This window comes from Rhinatrema bivittatum, chromosome 4 (assembly GCF_901001135.1).
Source record: "Rhinatrema bivittatum chromosome 4, aRhiBiv1.1, whole genome shotgun sequence".
NCBI lineage: Eukaryota > Metazoa > Chordata > Amphibia > Gymnophiona > Rhinatrematidae > Rhinatrema > Rhinatrema bivittatum.
In genome coordinates, this window is record NC_042618.1 from 52202709 (window position 1) to 52228392 (window position 25684).

General features: G+C 43.2%; 1 protein-coding gene across 2 annotated transcripts in view; it reads left to right on the forward strand.

Moving 5' to 3' along the window:
• ESR2 (estrogen receptor 2) overlaps positions 1–25684 on the forward strand; it is a 152616-nt gene that overhangs the window by 33185 nt on the left and 93747 nt on the right. For both annotated transcript variants that reach the window (XM_029598123.1, XM_029598124.1), the window contains exon 2: positions 24678–25152. In XM_029598123.1, the coding sequence (XP_029453983.1) occupies positions 24734–25152 (419 nt within the window). In that variant the 5' untranslated portion in view covers positions 24678–24733. The remainder of the gene's footprint in view (positions 1–24677; positions 25153–25684) is intronic.

Sequence of the window (25684 nt, forward strand, 5' to 3'; positions counted from 1 at the left end):
TCAGGACCCGAACACGCCGTATTTGGACAGTCCTCTTGTTATGAAAGACCTTTTCCTGATGCATTAGCTCACTAGCTCATGCTCTTCCCATAGTTATACCCTCAACAGTGCTCACAGTCACCTGTATACCCCAACCAGTACATTTCAACCTTACCTACCAATTATTTGCAGTTAACCGTATCATGTATTCATGTTATTTGACAAATTTTGTAGTCTATTTTATATTTAATATTTATTGATTTACATTCTATTGTTCAATTCTCTGTTTATTGTTTAATGTAACGCCTTACCAGCGACTGTTTTGTTCTATGGAAACCGACTTGATTCGATATGTATATCGAGAATGTCAGTATATAAAAACCCTAAATAAATAAATAAATATACAGGGAAGATTCCCTGAGGTACTGGGCAGACTACCCCAGTAAATTCAGGGCTAAAATAAAGGTCAATATCCAGCATGGGGGGTTTCCACTTCGGGGTCAGTCAGTAACAGTTTACCTCTGGACATGATTAAGTGAGCCCAGGCATACCTCAGGAACATAGAGCAGTTGGTTCCCTGAGCAGTGATTAGCCTAATGAAGAGTTTCTTATGGTGCTGGGAAGATTTCAGACTAGTAATAGTAGTGTGAATCTCAAGGTTAAAGTCCCTGAGAAGATTATCCTGCTTGAGACAGGCAGATTATAAAGTTTCTTAGATTAGTAATGGTATTTGGGACATCCAGTGTGAATGTATACTTGACTGTGGGTTTTGGGGTTTTTTTGTCTGTTTTTCCTAGAGTTTATAATAACTTTAAATCTTAGGTAATACATGAGTGGGCCAATTTTGTGTATAATTGTTTTCTGAAGTCTTGGTTTTTCTTACTCCTTTCTTCTTCATATGTACTGTGAGTTCCAATGCCAGCAACCTCATGCTCTTGCCTGCTGCACTTGTGATGCTTAATAGAAAAAGAAAAAAAAAAAAAAAGAAGTGTAAGTGTAATGTGATGGCAGATTTTTTATTTGTGTTAACAAGTAAACAGAGTATTTGTTAATGATTTTCTGTAAGACTATCCCTATTTTTCTCTTTTTAGCAAGCTAAAAAACCCAGATCCGTTCCAGGTTTTTCTGGATTCCTACTCTGGTTGATCTTTGACTTTCAACAGTTGCTCATATTCATATTTTTCTGCTTTGTTTGCTTTCTCCTTATCTTTGAAGCTAGATGACTGGCTCTCACTTGTACCCAGAAACTAAACTACAGTGTAGAAAATAGTATGAGAAATGTTACAGATTCTACTCAAAGAAACCAGCATTAAGTTTGAAACAAGGTTGAAATAGCAAATATGATCCTAGCATCTTAGATCAGACAGCTGAAAATTATATGCTTAGAATAATTCCCAGTGATGGTATCTCTGCTACATTTCTCATAAGGAAAACAGTAAAGATAGAATTTGTTAGCTTTAGTCCATTTAGTCTGTATTTTATTTTTCTTTGAGGCCATTAATGAATTATAACTGTCTAGATTTATCACTGTTATGCATTGTATAATTAGGGTATTTAAATGAAATGCAAATATTTTGAGAATATTTAAATATTTTTGAAAAAATTGAGATGTGCAGCTACCTCTTGGGTACATATGCATTTTGGCACAAAGTTAATTTTGAGATCTAACTTTTTCCAAATTGTTTTAATTATATGGCTGCTAGTTAGGTTGTGTGTGTGTATGTGGAGTAACTAGAGTTTTAGCTTAAGTATAATTAAGTCTGTTTAAGTGCAGATCATTACAACTGTGTATAGAGAGAACATAAGAACATGCCATACTGGGTCAGACCAAGGGTCCATCAAGCCCAGCATCCTGTTTCCAACAGTGGCCAATCCAGGCCATAAGAACCTGGCAAGTACCCAAAAACTAAGTCTATTCCATGTAACCATTGCTAATGGCAGTGGCTATTCCTTGCCTGTAGTAACTAATTTTATTGAACAGAACTAAATTAAAATTTTTTTTTTAATTTTAAATATTAATCTTAGACAATATTAAAGGATACTTAATTTTCCTTGTGAGCACCAGTGACACACACTTAAAACCAGACAGGACTGTTATTCATGATAATACAATTAAAGTAAAAATATATTGCCAGATAGGAAACTAGGAACATTTCTTACTCTTTCCTGCTATTTGTTCACTTAGGGGTAGATTTTAAAAAATAGTGCGATCGCGTACTTTTGTTGGCGCACCAGGCGCAAACAAAAGTACACTGGATTTTATAAGATACGCGCGTAGCCGTGCGTATCTTATAAAATCCGGGATCGGTGCGCACAAGGCTGCCGATTTTTTTTTTTTTTTTTTGGGCAGCCTGCGCGCGCTGAGCCACGCAGCCTGCCTCCGTTCCCTCCGAGGCCGCTCCGAAATCGGAGCGGCCTCGGAGGGAACTTTCTTTCGCCCTCCCCTCACCTTCCCCTCCCTTCCCCTACCTAACCCACCCCCCTGGCCCTATCTAAACCCCCCCACACCTTTATCCATGGATTTACGCCTGCCGGAGGCAGACGTAAATCCGCGCGAGCCAGCAGGCTGCTGGCGCACCAAGACCCGACCCGGGGGCTGTTCCGGAGGGCGCGGGCCCGCCCCCGAAACGCCACGTCATTTGGCGACGCCCCCGACACGCCCCCTTAAAAAAGCCCCGGGACTTACGCGCGTCCCGGCGTCCTATGCAAAATAGGCGATCGAGGGCCCTGCTCGCGTAAATCCGGCCGGATTTACGCGAACAGGGCATTTAAAATCCGCCCGTTATTGTACATTTAGACACTTAACAGGGTCATTTATCTTTTTGCATTAGGGCCTTCATGCTAGCATGAAGGCCCTAATGCACGTGATAAATAGCACAATGCAAATGCAACATTTGATATGCAAGTGGGAGGAGTTTGGGTAGAGTTAATGGAAATGAGCAGCTCCTAGCATTACATGCGATAGAGTAAAGCATAGCAACGCATGTTTTATTTACGGAAATAACTACACCTTTTTTCTGTGGGTTGTGCCTGCGATAGTTGTGCATTACTGGGAAAAGAGAGAGAGCGCGAGAGCACCTTTACAAAGGCATCAACATGTCACTCTCTATTTATACCACTGTAAGAGGGGGCACTTTTAACTTGGAGGGAGGTTGGGGGGGGGGGTACTTTACATTACACAGTAACTTTTCATAAGTTTGATTTCGTTCTTAAACTTTCATTATTTCTTACATATAACTGTTAACTTTCAGGTTTGTTTTTTTTAAGCAAAGAAAGAGAAAATTATGGAACAAGAACTAAACTATGCATTCTATTTCTCTCTTGTCCTTAAGATAGCTATAGGAATTGGTTACAAAAAAATGAATTCTTGTACACTGAATGCAAGATAGGAACTTTTTGAGTTAAAATACACTAATTGCATTAATTTGTTTTATTTAATGTTGCTTTTATTGTCTTATAGCAATAACTTAAGTGGAAGTTCTTAAAAAAATGCTCATATCTGGATTCTTCTGTTTACAGAATGGTTGAATGATAATCATGTTTATTGATAGATTGATCTTATTAAAATTAGGTTGCACAATACTGAAAATTTGTGTTCATATATTCTTTAAGATACGTTAGTGGTAAAACAAATTATTGATCATTACTGAGATTGGATAAAAATTCAACATAATACATTTCAATGTACCAATAATATATGGTTAAGGAAGCATTAATGACACTTCTTTCTTAGAAGTGGCATACAAATTCTAGTTTAAATATTTTCTTCGGTATAAAAATTTTGGAACGTTCTAAATATATAGAATTTTCTATAATTATGATGCAATCTTTCTTATAATATAAAAGAGGTTTAGCATTCCAATAAATGATATTTCAAATCTTTGTATTCAACCTTTCATACACAAGAACATTACAAATAACACAGAAGAAAAAGCAAGCGAATACATTGGTGTTTTCTTCACAATGCCCGCACATTACAAACGTGTGTATTATCCACTGTGAGAACCTCCCACCCCGCACACTCTCCATGACCACCTGTGAGGAAAGGCTAAAAAGGTTAGGACTCTTCAGCCTGGGGAAGAGATGGCTGAGGAGGAGAGATGATAGAGGTCTATAAAATCATGAGTGGAGTGGAACACGTAAACAGTCAGTTTACTTTTTCAAAAAGTACAAAGACTAGGGTGGAACACACAATGTAGTTACTAGGTGATACATTTAAAACTAATAAAATATTTTTTTTTACTTAATGCATAATTAAGCTTGGAATTTGTTGCCAGAGGATGTGGTGGAAAAAAAAGGGTTTGGACAAATTCCTGGAGGAAAAGTCCATAAGTCTGATTATGGTGCGAAAGAGGTTTGAATCGCCGTAGTATATGCGATGTCGTGCAACATTAAGGGGCGGATTTTCAGAGCCCTGCTCGCCTAAATCCTCCTAAATCCGGGCGGATTTAGGCGAGCAGGGCCCTGCGCGCCGGTGCGCCTATGTTCAATAGGCCTACCGGCGCGCGCAGACCCCGGGACTCGCGTAAGTCCCGGGGTTTCGCGAGGGGGGCGTGTCGGGGGCGGGCCCGGTCGGCGCGGCGTTTTGGGGGCGTGTTGGCAGCGTTTTGGGGGCGGTCCGGGGGCGTGGCCGCGCCCTCCGTACCCGCCCCCAGGTCGCGTCCCGGCGCGCTAGCGGCCCGCTGGCGCGCAGGGATTTACGTCTCCCTCCGGGAGGCGTAAATCCCCTGACAAAGGTAAGGGGGGGGTTTAGGCAGGGCCGGGCGGGTGGGTTAGGTAGGGGAAGGGAGGGGAAGGTGAGGGGAGGGCAAAAGAAAGTTCCCTCTGAGGCCGCTCCGATTTCGGAGCGGCCTCGGAGGGAACGGGGGTAGGCTGCGCGGCTCGGCGCGCGCCGGCTATACAGAATCGATAGCCTTGCGCGCGCCGATCCAGGATTTTAGCGGCTACGCGCGTATCTACTAAAATCCCGCGTACTTTTGCTTGCGCCTAATGCGCCAGCAAAAGTACGCCAATTCATGCGGTTTGAAAATCTACCCCTAAGCGCGTTGAGAAGCGCAAAAGAACTCTCTTCCATCGGCCCCCTGATGCAGGTAGTGAAACACAGCCAGTGTCGTGGCATTTTTTTCTGAATTTAAAGCTGGAATCCAATTAAGGATCTCTAAGATAAGTTTGCTTTTTATTTTTTTTGTCAGAATAATTTTTATTGAGATAAGACTTGCAATACAGTACAAAAAGAGCAGAATGTATGGCATGATTGAGGTGGAAGAAAGTAAAAGTATAACAAACTATTTGGGGAGACCCCCTGAATACAAAGAATAGGAGAACTTCCTCCCCCAAGACACCGGGCAGTGTCAAAACCTCACTGTAAGTCTTCATTTTTGTAAAAGTCAAACGTCCCAACCTTACATACCAGCCAAGCAGACCTGCAAGAGGCCTTGCCCAGCCATACCAACACATAATCTACGGACCTCTCACAACACATACATACCCAGACACTCATCACATTCATCTTCTCACATGCGTACAATCCCTACCCATCCCACCCTTCCCCCAGAGGCCAGGTTAGGTGACCAGAGAGAAGTCAAGGTGCTGCTGTGAAAAAGGGGACAAGCCCCCAGAGCAGCCCCTACTCTACCAGTGCATAATATCCAGCATATCTTATAACATATCTATAAACACGCTGCAACCATGCCCAGCATTTTAAAATATTAAGGGAAAGAGATCATGCCCATTTATTTTGATACCCTGTAGCAAGGAGACCATTTTGTATGTTGGATGGTAGTAATTGAAAATAAGTAGCCCAGCTTTCGCTGGTCTCCTGTATCCCACAGTAAAGTCCAACCACTCCATCTGCAAGGCAGATGCCATCCGGTGATGCCACGCTGATATGGGAGGTGGTGTAAGAGGCTCAATCCAAGTAGACAAAATCGTACAGCACACTAAAAGAATAGCAAAGCGGTCTTGAGAGGTATGGCATCGCCCCAAAGCATCTTCCAAACCTGACAGAAGAAGCCTGCCGGTCGTCTGAACCATCGCACCAGTACATTAACGCATGGACTATATAGACCAAAACACCTTGAGACTGGAGCAGGTAAAGAGTCGATGTAGCATAGTACCATCCACTTGGGCACATTTTATACACAGTGCAGATGGGAGCCGGCCCAAGCGAAATCTGCGAACATCATCACAGATGGTATGATGTAGTATCTGGAACTGTAGTTCCCGGAGACCCAGATCTGGAATGTGGGTATGCAGGGTTTTGAAACAAAACAGTAAGTAGGGTCCTGTGATTGGCTCATCCATTGCTGTAGATCAATAAGAGGTTAAGGAATCCAAGTGGCGAATTTGCTTATAGCTTTTACCCAATTTGCTCCAGCCTGTGATGGAGTTATGAGAATATGCTGTGTCGAATACCATCTTAGCAAAGGAGGATTCTGATAGAAATGTCTCACTTGCCAAGTGGAAGGACTGTAAGAAGTGGCGTGCTTGTAGATAAGCGAAAAAGTGTCGATGGTATCTGAAAAGTTCTAGCCAGTGTAGAAAAATAAAGTACATTCGGAGCCTCAGCTTCATAGAGATGGAAAATGAAAGGCAAGCCATTGTGGGCCCAGTAGCTGAAGATAGCACTGCAATCCTGTCCAGGTATAAAGTCAAAGTTTCCCAGTAAAGGAAGCAGCAGAGAAGCGGTACCATGCAAGCCCTTCAGGGTTCGTAGCCATTTCCAAGCGCGCAGACACGGGTAAAGCACCACTTTTGGGATATCCAAATTAAGTAAGGTTGTTGGACGAGCATGCAAAAGGAATAAGGGGGACCATGGAGCTGTCATGCTAGCGAGCAGGCCAGCTTCACAGTAGGCGTAAGAACCTGTGAGCCACTCCCCTACTGCTTGCTTTTATTTGCATAAAATTGTATAAACATTTTCTCTGAATAATTGTACCTTAACCCATGATTAAACGTAAGACAAAGAAGGCATGGCCTTGCTGGTAGTGCCTATTATGACTGGCTAACTAGTACATCTAGCTGCCTAGAGAAGGGTTTTTCAGTTGTATGGAAAAGTCCATAAACCATTATTAAGATGGATTTGCAGAAATCTATTTCTTATCCCTGAGAAAAGCAGCATGAAATCTATCTACCCCTTGGGATCCTGCTAGGTACTTGTAACCTGGACCTGGCCACTGTTGGAATCAGGATACTGAGCTTGATGGACCTTTGGTTTGACTGAGTATATGGTAAATCTTATGTTATGTTATGAAATAATTAGCATACACTTGAGGCAGCTTTCATGCAAAACTCTCTCATATATATTCATTAGGATATCCTGAAAATTTGACTGGCTGGTGGCCCTTGAGGACTGTTCACCCCCGTTCTAGACCAAAACTGGTACACCTGCGAGTGCCCCTGTAAGATCCTCTGTAGCGTCAATGGTGGTGTGATTTCTTAATGTATTAAACCGAATACAAGATAAGTTTTTGTTGGAATAAATTGTTTCTAAAACTTACCTCCTGTTGTATTTGCTGTCCTTGACTGTGGTGCACGCTACTGCTATGTGGTTTGCCTGATGCAGAAGAGGCAGGGGCATCTTGCCCAGGTCCTGGTGGGGAAAGGGGTAGCAGTGACTGCTCAGCCTGGGCAGAGGAGGAGTCAGAGGTCACACTGGGGGTTTTTTTTTGGTATTATACTAGTCTGAATATAAGGGGCTTGGCTTATATTTGGGCCAGACTCTGTGGGGGTAAATAATTAAAACTGGGTACTTTGGTTGTAAACTGTGTGGGTACTTTTTACCCACTGAGTTTGTGCCATAGAGCAAGGGCGCACAGATGCTTTTGCTTTGATCATTGCCCAGCGAATTGTTACCTGCACACATTTGTGCCTGCTTTCACTGGGAGTAATTTTTATGGCACAGAACGACAATAATCAAACCTATGTGCGGCATTCTTCTTGCCCCAGGAGCGCTTTCAGTGCCTGCTGATAAAAGTATGCACGGCGTTCAACAACATGGATACTTTTACCCCAGATGGGTTAAGCAGTATTCAAAGTTCCAAAATGTATGTATTTATTTTTTTGCCAGACGTAATGGCTTTCAGTATTGCTTTCCTTTATAATTTCTACCAAGAATCAGCTAGCACAGATATGCCTGTTTGAGTACAATGATTCTTTATTGATCTGTTTTGTCCAACATTACTTGCAGCTGTTACAAAGCTTAGCTTTAGTTTCTCACCACACAAAACTGACAGGCGCAGGGAGGCCTTCAGATGAGATGAGATTCCTTCCTTCATCTCTCCTCTCTTTTCAAGCTGGAATCCTTTCTTCTGCCTTTTTATAACTTTTGTGCAGAACTGCTGCCCTTTGTCTCTTATTTCCGCACTTTTAAATAGCTCCTTATGTTAATGGAGAGTGATTTTTTTTTTGCTATTGTTGGTTAAATGACTTGCTATATTGAACCAAAATACTACTTGTGACTATCACATTAATATGCTAACGTTAGCACATATTTTTATCTAAAAAAAAATACACATTTTCACTGGCCATGGAGATGTACCTCCAACTCTGCTTATGACCAAAAATCTCATGATGAGGATATCCTGTTGTCTCAAGCCAGTACTCATTGAAACTCATTTTATTAACACTGTTCCAGACAGAAGCAGATAATTCTTGGCTCTAAGTAGAGTACCTATTGCTGTTGAGACTGCAGGTGCAAGTAGTTAAAACCGTTTTTATGCAAAATCGCTTCACAGAATCCTTCAGGCCAGCCAGACAGGTAAACGCCATTAAATCAATCAAGCTGACGAAGTGAGTGAAGCTTCCGCAGCTCATGGGCTTGTCTGAACAAGCTGGTATTCCTTTGTTCCTTGTTTTTGCATCATCTCCTGCCAACTTCTGGTAAGTATCCATGTGTTTTCCCATGTGTGGGAAGTTTAGGTTTCTTACCCATTGTGGATGGGCTTAGTGTATGCCGTGAGAGTGTGAAGTAATAGTGTCTTTGTGTTTTGATGTGAATTTGTCTAGGAAGGCACTGATCTAAATGTTTTCTAGACTCATCTAGATCTCTTCACTACCACCATTCTAAGCCGTGGGATGACATTTTCCTGGTTTCCTGGAGGTGGAATTTGCAGGCTGAAGGGACTGCACGTGTATAAGGATCTGGGGTAGCAATTCTGATAGATTCTCCACACCCACCCACTAAAGATTTTATTCTCCCTATGTCTAATTACCCACTCTAGTGGTTTGTATGTATCACAAAGCGTGTTCTTACATGGGGTGTCTGTCTGTCTGGCATGCCTTGTGTGTTAGGCACTGTTTAGCTTGTGTGCATGAGTGTAGGTATCATGCTTTGTCCTTTTAGGCGCTACATGGCTGCTGTTTGTGTGTCTGTCCTTTCTTGTCTGCCTGTTGGGTACAGCTTACTGCTTCTAATAAATAAGCAAGCACGTGTTGTCGGTTTGTAGAGTGAGAGTCATTCCTTTTCTGAGTACTGTCTGTCCTATCTTGTGTTATTTTCTGTGGATTCTTCTTTTTAGTTTCTGTGCTCGTCTGTGCAACGGTCATCAGATCAGGTCTGTCTTCTGCCTTTTCTTCTTCTGTATTATTAATTTGTTTTTCATCGTAGATAATGCAGCTCCTTCTCTATGCAGCCTGACTGCTCCAGTCCAGGCAAGAATAGAGAATCCAAAAATAGAAGCCCAAACAAACAAGGGTCCAGATTACCAGGCGAGAAGTCCCCCAGGAAGAGGCTGAAGAAACAAAGCTGCAGGAGGTGCTCCCCGAAAGTTGTCTAACCCAGCACGGGGCCCTTGCAGCTGCTGGGTTATATCTAGCATCCAAGCTGAATTTCTCAGAGAAGTGCCTTGGCCTGTTGAAGTGGCTGTCTCTCCACTAGTTTTGTGCATCAGTGGGGCAACCTGTGCTCTCAGTATCCTGCAGCAGTTGGTTGAAACCCTGTTCAGTGCCACATCCTGATGCTTTTCAAGGTGGAGCTTGTATACAGTATCTGCACTCCGGCTTTTCAATTTCAGTGCAGCATTTTGTTAGTGATAGAAGTTTTTTGAGGATGCTTTCTTAATTGGCTTACTTTTCCCTTTCAGTCATGTCATGACATGCTGCTCATCTGGCAGGAGGGACCGGCGCCAAGGGAGGAGAGGAAGAAATCTCCCACCATCCTCCAAGAAACAGAGGGAAACCAACCATGTTATGAGAAACACAAGCCTTCAAGTTTTGCATATAAATTCTGGCATGTTGTAAAAAAGCTGTGATGCTATACATATTCATTCTTTTTTATTTAAACAGAAAATCTTTCTAATTCTGTTTGTGCTTTTTTTTTTTCCTTTAAGCAAATTTGTAAATGACATTTTAGTCTCTCTGAACACCATTATTTCCCAAACCATTCAACTTACAGTAACCAAAATACTACTTGTGACTATCACATTAATATGCTAACGTTTTCAGGACATGGCAGTCTACATAAAAGTTAGAAACTGGAATAACTCCCCCCCCCGAAAACTTATGCATCTAGGTCAGAATTGAAAGCAAAAAAGCACTCATACCAATAGCTTTGCAATTCTTTTCTTACCTGTTTTTTTTTTTAAACTTTTCATCTGTTAAAAGATTTTTTTGATGAAAGAAATAATGGGAGGGTTTGGGGACTGTTTTTGTTTTTATTTGCTTTCCTCTGTGTTGTGATGTGGTAAGAATAACCTGGAAGTCCGCAGCTGAGGCCCCATCCATTCAGCGGTTGCATCCTGACACCCCCTTTGCTATAAAATACCAAATGGTGCACAGCCGGGCAAGTCAAACATTTTTGTCAGGCAAATAAAATCCCATTATTCAGCTGTGAAAAATGTTAGTACAAATAGTGGCTATATTCAGTTTTATGTGCATTAGGTCATTTAAGTCTCTAGCGGCTATTGAAGATGATATTTCTTTGCACATGGAATTTTCTGGCTTCCCCCTGCCCAGACTCGCACGTAAAAGCCAGAAAGAACAAGGCCTAACCTTATCTAGTATGTATTTTTAGAAGTATGGCTTTTATTGCATTTTTCAGCAAGGGAAAGGTAAAAGGAAAAATATTTGGAATAAATATATTCTGTAAAGTGCATTTCACAGCAGTGCTTGTTTTTTATATTTTTAAACATGAGCTTAAGCAGATATGTATGGGCATTATTTATGAATGTCCTCAAGCGTACTGTCTTTTTTTTTTTTTTTTTTTTTTTTTAAGCAATTTGCTTTCATTCTGTGCCTATAGCAAATAATTTATTGAAAGGCCCCTCTAATTGCAGTGGAAAATGCCCCTGTACTGGAGATGGGAAATAGGAGTTCTCGTGATTCCACTTGTTTTAGCTATAGTTTGATGGGGGGTTCATACCCATAATTCATGAATTTTTTTCCTGACAATGTAACACCCCTTTCTAGCGCTCAGCTAATTACACATGGCTGTGGGGCCAATATGATGGGACCCCTCCGTGGTAGATTCTGTTGCTCCTCTAGAGTTTTGGTGACTCCGTGTGCAGTGAAAAAGTGTGATGCTAGGGATTTTCCCCCTTCAGGAAATTCTGAAAAAGAGATGAAGACTGTGAACAGTGCTAGCATAGATAATTGTAGTAATGTTGCGACCGTCGCTACTCAACATCTTCACTCCACCCTCTTTACCTCTGGGGCGACTCCCTCCAAGTCTGAAGGACGGCTGGCTGCCGCGACGTCTCCCTGCTGTCTCTCTCCAGCGTCCTGGGGCCGGCTTGACGCTGCAGATCTGCCATGTTGCCTGAAGCCTAGAGCGCATGCGCTTGCTCCGAGTGAAGTACCAGCAAGCGCCGAACCTCAGGGGCGTCCCCCTGAGATGATGTCATCCGCTTCCGATATGTAAAGGTCTCTGATATCGCTACTAGTTAAGTTAGCAAGGGCTAAGGTTCAGATTGGGTTTCCTGCCTAAGCTACTCTGCCTCCTGGGACTTACCAGAGGTACCCGCTCCTCAGGGGCCTTGCTCTCTCTTGGCCTTTCAGGTTACAGACAGGAACCGGTACTTGCTCCTCGAGGGCCTCGTTCCTGACTATCTACTGATTTTCTTCTGCCTGGAAGTCATCATTATCTACATCATTGTGAGTTACCATCGCTCTCTCAGAGCTTTCCCTGGAACCAGGTACTCGCTCCTCGAGGGCCTATCCTTTCCAGCTCCTGAGCTCCTTGAGACCAATATGTGAGTGTTGTCATCTAGTTCTGTTCATGAACTCTGCATACCCTGCCTACTCATTGTCTATAGTTTCTCAACAGCTCAGCCATCCAGGGATCACTGTTACAGTATCTGAGGGTCTTCAGCCCTACCGCGTACTTCAGTTCACTACTGCCACCTCTGGTGGTTTCACGACCTGTTTAATAAAAGAACTAGTGTGTGTCTGTCGCCATACTCTAAGTCTAGCCGGTGGTCCCTCTCGGGATCCTCCCCCGGGGGCGTGGTCATCTGCCACAGGCCCAAGGATCCACTTACTACTATCTCCGGCAGTCTATAACAACAGATTGCTAAGTCTGCCTATGGAATACATCAGATTGACACTCCTATCTGATTGCTCCTCCCATCAGCATAGTGGACCATGACAAGTAAATGCACCTCATACCTACATGTAAATCCCCTCAATGCAGATCCTTAACATTCCATAACAAAAAATAAGGCCATACAGTAACAAAATTGGAAGTTGATAATATTTAGTATCAAAGGCAATAGACCGACATGCACATTTATTATTATCCTACACCAGCGTGAAACTCCTACACGCCTCACTTGTCCCTGGATCATACCCAACTGTTCTGCTGAGCAGATCCCCCACGAAGATCCAGACAGCTTCCATTACTCCATGGCTCAACCTACTGCCTATAAAGAGAGGGTCTCGCTACCCTTTAGAAGATTCACTTCTCACCTGTGAAGAGCCTCTTGGCCACTGGGTGGATTCCCTGCTGAAGAGGACGATTCAAGATTTCAGTGTATTTTTGCTAACGTTAGGGTGGGAAGTTGTCAAATTTCTTCAGCCGTCCCATGCGTTCCCTTACTCTTTTCTAGCACAAATCAATTTGTCTGAGCTTGAATCTCTGAGTCTCTGTAACTATTAATCCATGAATCCCAAAGCTCTTTAGCTAGTGGCTCTCCCTTTATGCTAATTCCCGTGCTAATAGTTCAGTGCAGTGTGTTAAGCAACACAAATAAGTGTGTGTACAATGAGCAAAAACATTTAAGATATTTTATATATAGCTGCTTTTCAGTCCTTATATGACCCACCTAGCCCCCTACCTTAATTCTCTCTCACCAGCTTTTCCCCTTTATTAACGCCAATCTCCCCTCCCTCAGCCCCATATTCTCATGTTTTTCCTTTGCACTTATTGCATATTTTTGCCTTGCCTTCTCCCCTCCCCCACTGCTCACTGGGCCCATTTGTCTGCCTCTCTATCTGGGGACCCCCTAGGTCCCACTCTTGTTCTATTATGTTGTGCTACAGTTGTATATTGCCTTCCTTAGACACAGTCTAACCTAAAGTGATTCACAAAACATGAAAATAATACAATAAATAGCAAGACATCATAAAACTAATACATCAGAAATACTATGGACTATGAATTGCTTCAATTCTTGGGGTGGGGAGTACCACATGAGAAATTATATTTACTAATATATTTTATCTTCAGGTTCATAGCCTGAGTGGGAAATGAGACAGGGTCCCTGTCGCCCCAATACCACAATTCTGTTTCCTTCCCAAACAACCTCTCACTTGTGGCATCACAGACCAGATAAAATCATCGCACCAGAATAAAACAGTAATTAACCTTTTTGCTAGTATTATGTAAGTGTACAGTAAATCCAACCAGAGCATTAAAAGAGAAAAAGTATAGTAGTGCATTTTAATATAAACTTGCAGTTTTCTTATTTTAAATCAAGCAATGTAAAAATAACACTGAGTATGGCCTGTTACGCAGGCAGCCAACATACTTTTTTTTTTTTTTTACTATCCATATTGTAACACTAATAGAGAAGGGTTGGGGGAAAACCAGTGAAATACACAACTTTCAGAAATTGTCTTTACCCCTGAGTACAAAAAAAGGAGGGGGGGGGTAAGATTCACCCCAATGTCACCAGTTTGTAAAGGGTGCACCCTGTCCCAAACACAAAATTGTGTGGGGGGAAAAAAAAGCAAGAAAATGAAAAAGTCCCTCTTGATGGTGAAGCTGGCTAGATGACAAACCAAATAGAAAAGGTCTCTCCTCCTAGGAAGCTTCCTCAAATGGTTTACTTGGTACTAAACAGAAAGCTGGCCTAGTTTTAACCTATTGTAGAAATAACTTGGTACACCAGGTTTTCTTTCCCAGAACCTGCCAGCAAGGGTTTATGCTTGATTTTGGCTGAAAGGCTGAAGCAGTTAAGATGAGATACAGAATTTATGACAATGGCAAGGAAATAAACTAGAAATGACACAGAAACATAGAAATGACGGCAGAAGAAGATCAAACGGCCCATCCAGTCTGCCCAGCAAGCTTTCACACTTTTTTTTTTCTCATACTTATCTGTTACTCTTGGCCCTTATTAGTAACTTTTTGGTTCTAGTTACCTTCCACCCCTGCCATTGATGTAGAGAGCAGTGCTGGAGCTGCATCTAAGTGAAGTATCTAGCTTAATTGGTTAGGGGTAGTATCTGCTGCAATAAGCAAGCTACTCCCATGCTTATTTGTTTACCCAGTCTGTGCCATTCAGTCCTTGTTGGTTGTTGTCTGAATATAATTCCTTTTTTCTTTATTCCCCCCTGCCGTTGAAGCAGTGAGTTGCACTGGATATGTATTCCAAGTGAAATATCAGGCTTATTTGGTTTGGGGTAGTAACGCCGTAACAAGCAAGCTACACCCATAATTATTTGTTTACCCAGACTATGTAATTCAGTCCTTGTTGATATAAATCCTCTTTTCCTCTTTCCCTCCTGCCGTTGAAGCAGAGAACCTCCTCCCTCCTCTCCTAAGATACTGTCTGTGCAAAGTTTAGATTACTTAACTCAAGTCTCTTAGGTAGGTGATCCAGCTGTGCGCTCCTGGGCCTGGATATCTCTGGAAAAGAAGTCTCTCAGCTTCTGTCCCTTGTTGGGATTTTACATTTAGCTTTGCTATGAAGCAAGAACAGCTGTCTCTCTGATTCCTTAGAGCACAGACTACTGTCTCTCCCTCTTGATAGTTGGCTCTTCAGGAGAAGAATTGATTACAGGGCTGTAGGATGCACCCCTCTCTTCCTGGCTCCAACTCCTGGCCATCCCCGCCCCCCATATACAGACAGAGCCAGCCAATTTGCACCTTTTCTTCCTTAAATGTTCTCCCAGCATTCCTTTGGCTTCCTCCTCTGCTGGCTATATAGTGCTGTTCTCTGGGCAGGCTCAACAGTACAGCCCTTTTCCCAGTTTAACACTGTCAGTGCTGGATTCTGATTTTTATAGATATTTAGCATGCACAGGAGAGCATGTAGGCGTTTTTGATGTATTTTTATATTCCTTCACCATAGCTGTGGTGACTTGCAGTCCCTGCTGGGTTGAAACCCCCTTTTTGACAAGTCCAAAACACATCACTCAGATCCAAATGTAGCTCAGTCCACATTGTAAGGCTTCAACACATGATAAGCTCATGGGGGCAGGAAACCTGGTTTATAGTAGCTTGCTGCACAATAGCTAGCATTATACATCATAAAATAAGGGTGGTGGAATGTGTTTGGGCCTCTGTTCTTCCTTCCAGGGTCTTCTGGAGCTGGGAGTGTCTCGGGCTTTGTCCTCATAGTCTCACCCCCCCCCCCCCCCTTCCTCCTTTACATACCAGCATCCATGGTGGTGCACCCTTCATCTCCGTTCAGTCACGAGTCTGACCTCTGTCCTTCCCAGGGCCTGTTTTATCTAATATTTTTTCTTGAAGTCTGAAAGCCTTCTCCCCTTTCCTAGTCTCTTCTTGGTTTTTAGCTTCCTCCACCAGCTCTTTTGACTTCTCTGGTTTCCAGTATCCAAGCTGCAATTGGACAGTGACCATCCCCTAGCCATACATATGTTACCCTGAGCCCAGGTAATACTTTTAATAGCCACAGTCACAAAATATATGAGGGCTAATCACATACACAGTCACAATCCACCCTCTTCAAGCCCCATACAGCAAATTCTTTGTGGGAGGCAAAACGTTAACCTCCAGGGCCCAAGGCATTAAATGTATCAATCAGGAAATGCATTTGAAATAGCCAGAGAAACACCAACATGAAGTCTGTACTGAAGCACTTGTGAGGTAATAGGTATCTGACACAGAATACACTTTTCCTATGGTAAATCCACAATCCAGAAATAAATACTTGAATAATCTGCAACTGCCTGGTCTGTCATTTCTATTACGGGGGTCCCCCTTATTCCTTTTTTAAATGTAGGGTCTCCACCAGCTGTTCCAGCTGCAATTTAGGGACTAAAAGGACTCTGTACAATGGACATGCTCTCCAATTTAGAGTTCTTTGTAAATGGTACCTGAGTAATGCTGATGCTCTGGTTGGATCCTTTTCCTTACTTCCATTCGTCTGTTTCTCTTTTTTTGTACCAGTTACGTACCTCTTTGTCTCTCTGGTGCATATCGGGTTGGTATAAGCTCTGGGTAAGTACCTTTGTGGGTGCTACTTCTCCTGTTTCTTGCTTTTTCTGGATGCAGGATGAGTATCCTCGCCTTCTCCAAGATTTTGTCGTGTGGGCACTGATTCTCTTGAGCTGAGTGAATCAGACGGGGAAATATATAAATTCCCAAGCAAACAGATGAAAGAAAGGGTGGACAAACTTCCATTTCAGTTGAAAGGAAATAATAAGTAAAGAGTCTTCGCTAACGTCAAAAGGTAAAATCATTCAGAAAGTCTCTTAAACCTCCGCAGACTCCCCGTCTCACTGAATTGGGCCTAGGAATTCTCCAGGAAAAGGGGAACCGAGAAGAAACAGCCCTCTCCCTTAACCTTTCAATTAAAAAAAAAAAATCCGCAACTCCTCTAGGGATCTCTGGAAACGACCATTGCAGCAGCCTTGCATAGGGGTGCTGTGGCATGGGTGGTAGGGTCCTCTCTCCATCTCTGAATGCAGAGCCTTTCCACAAGGCCACACCTTTCTAGGCCACGTGGTGAGGTCTTGCACATATACATCACACATGTGGAAGATACCAGTGAAGTTGGTATGATCAGTTTTCTTTGTATAAAAGCTATTTTGAGCCTGACACTGTTACTGTCTGTTCCATCGAGGATTCTCTCCCCCTGTTCTCATCCCCCCCCCCCCACCACCACCAGGAAAGAGAACATTTACGAAACTCTATAAAAGGTACATTCTTGTTATTTCAAGGAAGAATCAAAATATATTAAAGCAAAATAAGAAATAATTCTTAAGCATTATAATGCTTAAGAATAAGAGGGGAGAGTTTCTTGTCCATCCTGCATTATGTGCATGGGCAACATTATTTGCCCCTTTTGTCCTCTGGTTCTTGCTAAAATTATTATAAACAAAAAAAGAGAATGAGATGAAAAGATAAAGCAAAAGAACCAAAAAACCCTAAACAAACCTCAAGCAAGTTGATATTGTAAAGAATCTAACTAATGCTGATACTTTAAAATCATAAAATGAAAATGCTTTCTTGTTTGTAGAGTCCCTGATTATTTAGATATGTGGTTACCTGTATAAAAAAAAACACAAAGTGGCCGAGGAACTAAACTGAAAAGGTTTTTTGCAAAAGGGGGAAACAGATGATTAGATGTGCAGCACACCTTGAAATGTGCAAAAACGCCAAAATATGTGTTTGCACGTTTTTCCATGCATTAGCATCTTTTACAAAAAAAACCCCACATAAAATCACCCTTTCACAAGTAAAAGTTTGCTAAAATTCTTAACTAATGATCAGTTGCTATTCAGTATTGTGCAAAGCAGTTCATTAGTTTGGTATGAAATGAAAACTAATGCACAAGGACTTCTTGCTGGGCCAGTGATTGCAAAAAAAAACAAAAACAAAAAACCTTGACAAATTGTAGTTATCTTTTTTGACTGAGCCCTGTAGTTACATTTCTCCTGAAAATTTGCTATGGAGCTTGTTTGCATCCGTAGCAAACTTCTGCTGAAGCGGTCCAATAACGTGAGAAATCCCACAGTGTAGTACATCAGCCCTAGAGAGTTTTATTCTTTTTTTTTTAAATCTATTCTTTAATTTCCCTGGTCTATCTGTGCTTGCCACCGTTTTTCCTTTGTCTCTGTGGCACCCGGCACCCTGCCTTTACATGGCGTGTTGCCATATAGGTGGTCAGACTGGATGTTATAGTTCCTTATTGTACTAAAGCCCCCTGCTCCTCAGTGTTTGCCCAGCAGTGGAATTAAATGAGTTTAGAATAATAAAATGTGCCTTGTTTAGAAGATCCTACCATAAACCATTTGTAGATTTCAGCTAAATTTAAGAGCTGTTTAATCCTGGGAGTATTTTTTCTGTTCATTATGTTTTCCCCTTTTAAAAAAATGTCAGAAATAAGATCAAGAAGCAAATAAGTGCTTATTTAGTATACTCAAGGAAATTGACAAATTGCTTCCCAGCTACTTTATCTTTTTTTGCTTGCATAAAATCCAGTTGATTTCCCTCTAAGCATCTTTAATTTTAAAGTTAGAAATTTTGCAGTGTGTAACTTGCTTTGAAAAAATGTCTTGTAATTATTTTTATTATAGTATGAATATTATTAATTTACTTAAACATTTCTTTTTTCACAGGCCTTTAATTTTGAATATAAGGCAGATGACACCTAAAGTAGGCCCATATGGACTCTGAAATGCTATGTTTTAAATTATCCATGGGCGAGCGATGCTGTTTTTTTGTTTGTTTGTGTTTATGCATCTGAATTATGTATGTTGCTTTTAATGTAATCCACTTTGAGCATACCATGTATGAGTGTGAAATATACATTTTTAAAATAAATAGTTCTTTATGCGCAGTAGGTACTGATTAGCACAATACAGTAAATGTTTTCATTACATGGATTTGGATTTTGCATTTAATCACTCGCCTTTCCAAACCTGTGCTCAAGGCGAGTTACACTTCAGTTAGAGTTAGTAAGTCTGTATCTGAGGGTTACAATCTTAGAGGTCAATGTACTAATCAACCATTTTGCATGAACGCTTGCTACCCATGCAAATGAACTAGGTAGCAAACTTTGCATGAAAGTTTGATATGGGAACTGGCAAACTAATGAGTTGCTTTGCATAATACTGAATTACAACAGCTTATTAGCTCAGAATTTTAGTAAACCTTTGTGCATGGCAGTGTGAGAGAGTGTACAGAAAACTCCCTCAGACTACTTTAAAGGACCAGGCACAGCTGTCTCTCCCGATCCTCCTTAAAGTTGGCACCCACAGGGGATCCTGGGTGAAGGGAGGAGCCCCTCACCACAGTATAAGACCTCAGGGCCTAAATGGATGGGCAGAGAGAGACTGACTGAGAGAGATAAGTTGTAAACTTCCAAGTGATTATTTTGCTCTGCACTTTCTTTTATTAATTGTGAGATACTTGAGCTACCTAAGTTGTTTTGTTTTGCTGTGCACTGCACTTTTTTGTGTTTTCACTGTAAATAAACTGCACTTAAGGAACAGCCAGAATCCGCCTCCATTTTTCCTCAGGCTGTCCCCAAGCCGCTATCACTTGAGTTGCCACGGGCAGGTTATGCACAAACATTTACTGCTTGTGAAAGGATGCTTTATGCATATTTTGGTGTAAATTGGCCTGCAAAGACAATTTCACTGAATTTGAAGCCCTGTTTGCAAATGTTTTTGTCAATTAGCACCTGAAGCAATGGAAAGCAAAGTGCCTTGCACAACGTCACAAGGAGCATCATTGGGAGAAGTAGGATTTGTCTGCTGCCCTCCTTGGTCAGCCTGACGCTCAGACCATTCCTCCACTATTTGTTGGAATCAAGATATTTGAGGATTTTTCCAAACGAGTTCCTGAGAAATGAATTAGCTAAAGAAAAAGTGTTTGTGTTCCTCTCTCTTTTCTTCCAGTAGCACTTGTAGTGCTAGATGGCTTCAGCTATATGATTTACTGCTGGCAAATCTGAGGAAAATTATTCCTTTTGCCCTCCTTGTATTGTCAGGACTAAGGATTTAAAAGCTAAGAGCTTTTAAATCCTTAGTCCTGCAGGAACCTCCTGGGATACAGGGCTGTGTTATTGTGGCCATCTTTAGGAAAACTGTATCCATGCAGAACTCAAGAACTCTGGAAGAGTCCCTGTCTGTAGAAAACTTGTGTTATGCTGTGTGATATTCTCCCCACATCAAAACCCCATGAATTCCTAGGGAAGGTGGTGACTATAAGACTTCTTTGTAATTGTATTGTAAATTTAACAGTTAATTGCAGTTTGGAAAATTGCAAAATGAACTATTTATCAGATAATGCCATTTGAAAAAGTTGACAACACAGTAGACCAGATAGTTAAAGGGTTGCTAAATCTTATGCATCACAAAATTTGCACCCTAAAATGTATCCATCTGTTATCAAGTGCTGGAGAATGGCATATTGAGCTCTAGCTGAAATTGTAAAACAGGCCACATCTGGAAAGTCTGGACTGCTGCATCCTCCAGGGAGGAAGCCCATCTGTGGATGCCCCAGGAGCATATGGTACAGAATTCTATATAAGGGCTTTAAGCCACCAATTGCAGAGAAATTAGAAAATTCTATAGAGATGTCAGTCCTTAACAAATACATTCACAATCTAATTTGGGAAAAAAAGTTCAACATTCATTTATATTTAGCTCAAGACCTTTTATTGATAGCTGAAGGCAAGTGACATTCAGGTATAATGAAATACCAGAGGGCTCACAATCTAAAAGGGTCATTCATTAAATTGCATTAGGGTCTGAACAGATGATAAAAGGTTCTAATGCGCGATCTTTATCCTGTCACAGGTTTGCATGCAGATTTTTTCATTAGATGCAAAAAATGCAAGTTTTTATGCAAATGAGGGACTCCTACTGCATGGTGTGAATTTTACCGCACACTAATGCGGGATTTAATGTCAGATTTAACTATACCTTTTTTTTTTTTTTTTGGTGCAGTACTGGGGAAAAATGTTTTTATCACGGAATCACCGCTGTTATTGCGGCTATTCCGTGAGTGATAAAATGAGGGCTGTTCTCACACAAACCTACACAGCCCTGCTGGCCAAAAAAAAAACCAACTTTATATTACCTGCCCTGTCTTCCTCCCTTGCACATGAGCGCCCATTGCCAGCGATTTCTAGTGGACACGTGCACGCAAATCCCACTTTCACGACGTAAGTGGGGAGAATTTAAAAAAAGAAGGGTGCCAACACCATCGCCTGTTTCACCAGTTTGTTCCCAGTTCACCCAGGCAAGGGATAGGACTTCCTAACCCCCGCCCCAGCTTATATGTGTTCCTTTCCCCTTGTTAGCCCCAACACGTTAGAGCCCATTGACTAAACTAGCCTGTTTTTTTTTTTTATTTTGGACCTTCATGCCATCCATAGCAGTTGTAAAGTAATGAGGTTGGGGACACTGGCGCGGGCCTGTGCGCCTAAGTTTATACGGGGACATTTATTGGTCTTCCCTATATGACAACACCCCGCCCCTTTCTTGCAACTTTTCATATGTACGCACAATGGGGCGGATTTTAAAACGAGCGTGAATAGCCTACTTTTGTTTGCGCTCCAGGCGCAAACAAAAGTACGCTGGATTTTAGTAGATACGCGCGGAGCTGTGCGTATCCGCTAAAATCCTGGATCGGCGCGCGCAAGGCTATCGATTTCGTATAGCCGGCGCGCGCCGAGCCGCGCAGCCTACCCCCGTTCCCTCCAAGGCCGCTCCGAAATCGGAGCGGCCTCGGAGGGAACTTTCCTTTGCCCTCCCCTCACCTTCCCCTACCTAACCCCCCCCCTTACCTTTGTCGGGGGATTTACGCCTCCCGGAGGGAGGCGTAAATCCCCGCGCGTCAGCGGGCCTCCTGCGCGCCGGGACGCGACCTGAGGGCGAGTCCGGAGGGCGCCTCCGGGAGGCGTAAATCCCCCGACAAAGGTAGGATGGGGGTTTAGACAGGGCCGGGCGGGTGGGTTAGGTAGGGGAAGGTGAGGGGAGGGCAAAGGAAAGTTCCCTTCTAGGCCGCTCCGATTTCGGAGCGGCCTAGGAGGGACGGGGGTAGGCTGCGCGGCTTGGCGCGCGCAGGCTATACGAAATCGATAGCCTTGCGCGCGCCGATCCAGGATTTTAGCCGATACGCGCGACTACGCGCGTATCTACTAAAATCCAGCGTACTTTTGTTTGCGCCTGGAGCGCAAACAAAAGTAGGCTATTCGCGCTCGTCTGAAAATCTACCCCTTTGTTTGCGCTCCAGGCGCAAACAAAAGTACGCTGGATTTTAGTAGATACGCGCGTAGTCGCGCGTATCGGCTAAAATCCTGGATCGGCGCGCGCAAGGCTATCGATTTCGTATAGCCTGCGCGCGCCGAGCCGCGCAGCCTACCCCCGTTCCCACCTAGGCCGCTCCGAAATCGGAGCGGCCTAGAAGGGATCTTTCCTTTGCCCTCCCCTCACCTTCCCCTACCTAACCCACCCGCCCGGCCCTGTCTAAACCCCCATCCTACCTTTGTCGGGGGATTTACGCCTCCCGCGCGAGCGGGACTCCTGCGCGCCGGGCCGCGACCTGGGGGCGGGTACGGAGGGCGCGGCCACGCCCCCGGACCGCCCCGGGCCGTAGCCACGCCCCCGTACCCGCCCCCAAAACGCTGCCGACACGCCCCCGCAACGCCGCGCGCTCCGGCCCCGCCCCCGACACGCCTCCCGACACGCCCACTCCGAAAACCCCGGGACTTACGCGAGTCCCGGGGTTCTGCGCGCGCCGGTGAGCCTATGTAAAATAGGCTCACCGGCGCGCAGGGCCCTGCTCGCGTAAATCCACCCGGTTTTGGGCGGATTTACGCGAGCAGGGCTCTGAAAATCCGCCCCAGAGACTTTTGTGTGGCATTGGCTTGTGTAAAATTACAACGGACTGAAACAAGCGCTTTCTGTCAAAGAACTGACCCCATAATTCTTTTTTGATTCTTAGGCTAGAATTTGGATATATGATTGTTTTCGGCACCAGTGATATTGGCTTTAGCTGATTCTTCAATGCATATACTAATCCTTGTAAAGGGATTGTTTACTGGTGTGATCAGGTCTGTGTACTCTCATTTATGAAAGAAATCAACAATTTTGCACTTTAAAAAATATTTTCAGTCTTATTCTGTATAGAATACTGCCAAAACACTATAATTTTGATTAAGGCTAGAAATGTATTTCTTATTTTTAGTGGAATTTATAAGGCACCATTATAAGGCAATGGTAATAGGAGAATAATTTTTAACCAGTAGGATGTTAGCTTTCTTAAGGCATGTGTGGCCAAACAGTAGACAAACTGGACAAATGTGAGAAAATGTGCTCAGTAATTTACATAATAGCAGGGCCGCCATCAGGGCAGTATTCTTGGGCCTGCAGTATGGGGCCCCAGGATCTACTGCCACATATGGGGGCCCGCAGCCGCCAGGCGGCAGGTGCGCTTGGGGGATGTATTAGTTCATGGCAAAGAGGCCCACTGAGGCTCTCTCCGACAGTCTGTCGCCCAGGGGCCTACTGAAACCTGGAGCCGGCCCTGGGTGCGGGCCCCAGAGAAGGGAGAGAATCAGTGCTATGCGTGTCTTTTAGACACGCATAGCATTGATTTACAGAGCACCGCAGACAGAGACTCGTCCGCGCGCTCTGTCCTGCCAGCGTTCACTGTCTGACGCGGCTGTGACGTCACCGCCGCGTCAGACAGTATGCGCCGGCAAAGCGCGCGGGCCGTCGCTGTCTGCTTGCTAGCTGGAGGCCGAGGAGCCGCGGAGTCCCCGGAGCGCAAAGGGTAAGTAACAAGTTTGTTTTGCCGGTGCATTATCTATTTATTACTGGGGGGACGTCTGGTGCATTATCTATTTATTACTGGGGGGAGCTGGTGCATTATCTATTTATTACTGGGGGGACGTCTAGTGTATTATCTATTTATTACTGGGGGGCTGGTGCATTATCTATTTATTAGTGTGAACTAGGCCTAACAAGTCAACCGCTGAATTAATGGCCACATGAGGGAGGGTTTACATTGAATTTTCGGCTTCCGTAATCAAGCACATAATGTGTATGATCGGGCCCAGACATTTTGGCTGTATGGGGCCTCAAAATTCCTGATGGCGGCCCTGCATAATAGGATGGATCCCAGTTATTAGAAAACCAGCAGCCCGGACGCTGGAGAGAGCGAAGCTGTGCTTTCTAATAAGGCCTTCTCCGGGGGCACTGCTTTCTTGGGTGATTTGTCCTGGTTGAGACAAAATTCAAATAAATTAAGAAGCAAACATTTGGGATTACTACAGGCATGATGATGAGATCTTAAATGTCCCAGAAGCTTGCATCTTTGAACATTCATTAGCATAACAGAGGCATCATCTCTACCCAATTATTTTGTTGGTTTAAGCAAATTTTGTTTTTGGTAGGATTAGCATGTCTTTCTGAAATACTAATTTTAATTCTTATTTTTCCTTAGTGGTTTATTTTTTTAGTCCAAGAAAAAAATCTGTCTGTTATCTATATATCTCTTTTTTTCCAGTAAACAATATATGAAATACATTCATACTATGTTTACCCTTTCTCAGCTTCTGTACCACTTTCTGAATATGTGAAGAAAAGGGATTCCACTCTTTGATTAAAGATGGCCGTGCACTCACACAGGGAGTTTTCTCAGCTACAACCGATCCAGAACGTTCACCAGAGCAAGATAGAAATGAAGAGTCCCTCCTCGGGCATCGGCTCTCCAGTCCCATACATCAGTAGTCAGTCGGCCTTGTCAGTAGAGCACAGTCCGGTTTTCATCCCTCAGTCTTACATGGAAAACAGGCATGACTACCCTCCGATGGCATTCTGCAGTCCTTCCGTGCTAAATTACGGTGTCGCCGGCGACTCAGAAAGTGGAGCCGTGAAACAAACTGTGAGCCCAAATGTGTTGTGGCCTGTTCCTGGCCACATGTCCCCTTTGACGTTACACTGCCAGTCATCGCTTCTCTACTCGGAACAACCAAAAAGCCCGTGGTTTGAAGCTAAATCAGAGGAGCACCTACTACCAGGCAGCAGGTATTTATCCCATTTATATGGCAAATATTGTTTAGTTTCTTCCTTCGTACCTAATGACGGTGGGTCAAATTTGAAAGGGTTTTTGGGTCTTCACTTTGGGAATTAGCATCCTAAATCAGCCCTTTTGATAAATGACCAGGGCTAAGCACCTACATTTAGGGGCCTGAAAATGGGCAGTTCTAGGAAGTTGATATTAAAAAAAAAAAAAGCAGAGTCCCTAAATTTAGGAACTAAATTAGACCATAAGTAAGGAGCCTATTTTCAGCCAAACTTCGGGTCCTAAATTATAGGATGAAAATAGGCGCCTAACTTATGTTCCTGAAACATAGGTCCCTAAAGTTAGGATTACTATTCATTTGCTTAGATTTAGGCTCCTAGAACTGAAAATCAGTGCTAAGCACAAACTTTTTCCCTCACCCAGTAGCCTCCCATTTTTTAGGCTTGTAAATGTAGATACCTAATGAAACTAGGACCCTAAATCCATCCATTTGGCCCTAGTACATTTTCAGAAGGGCCAATTTAGGAGCCTAAA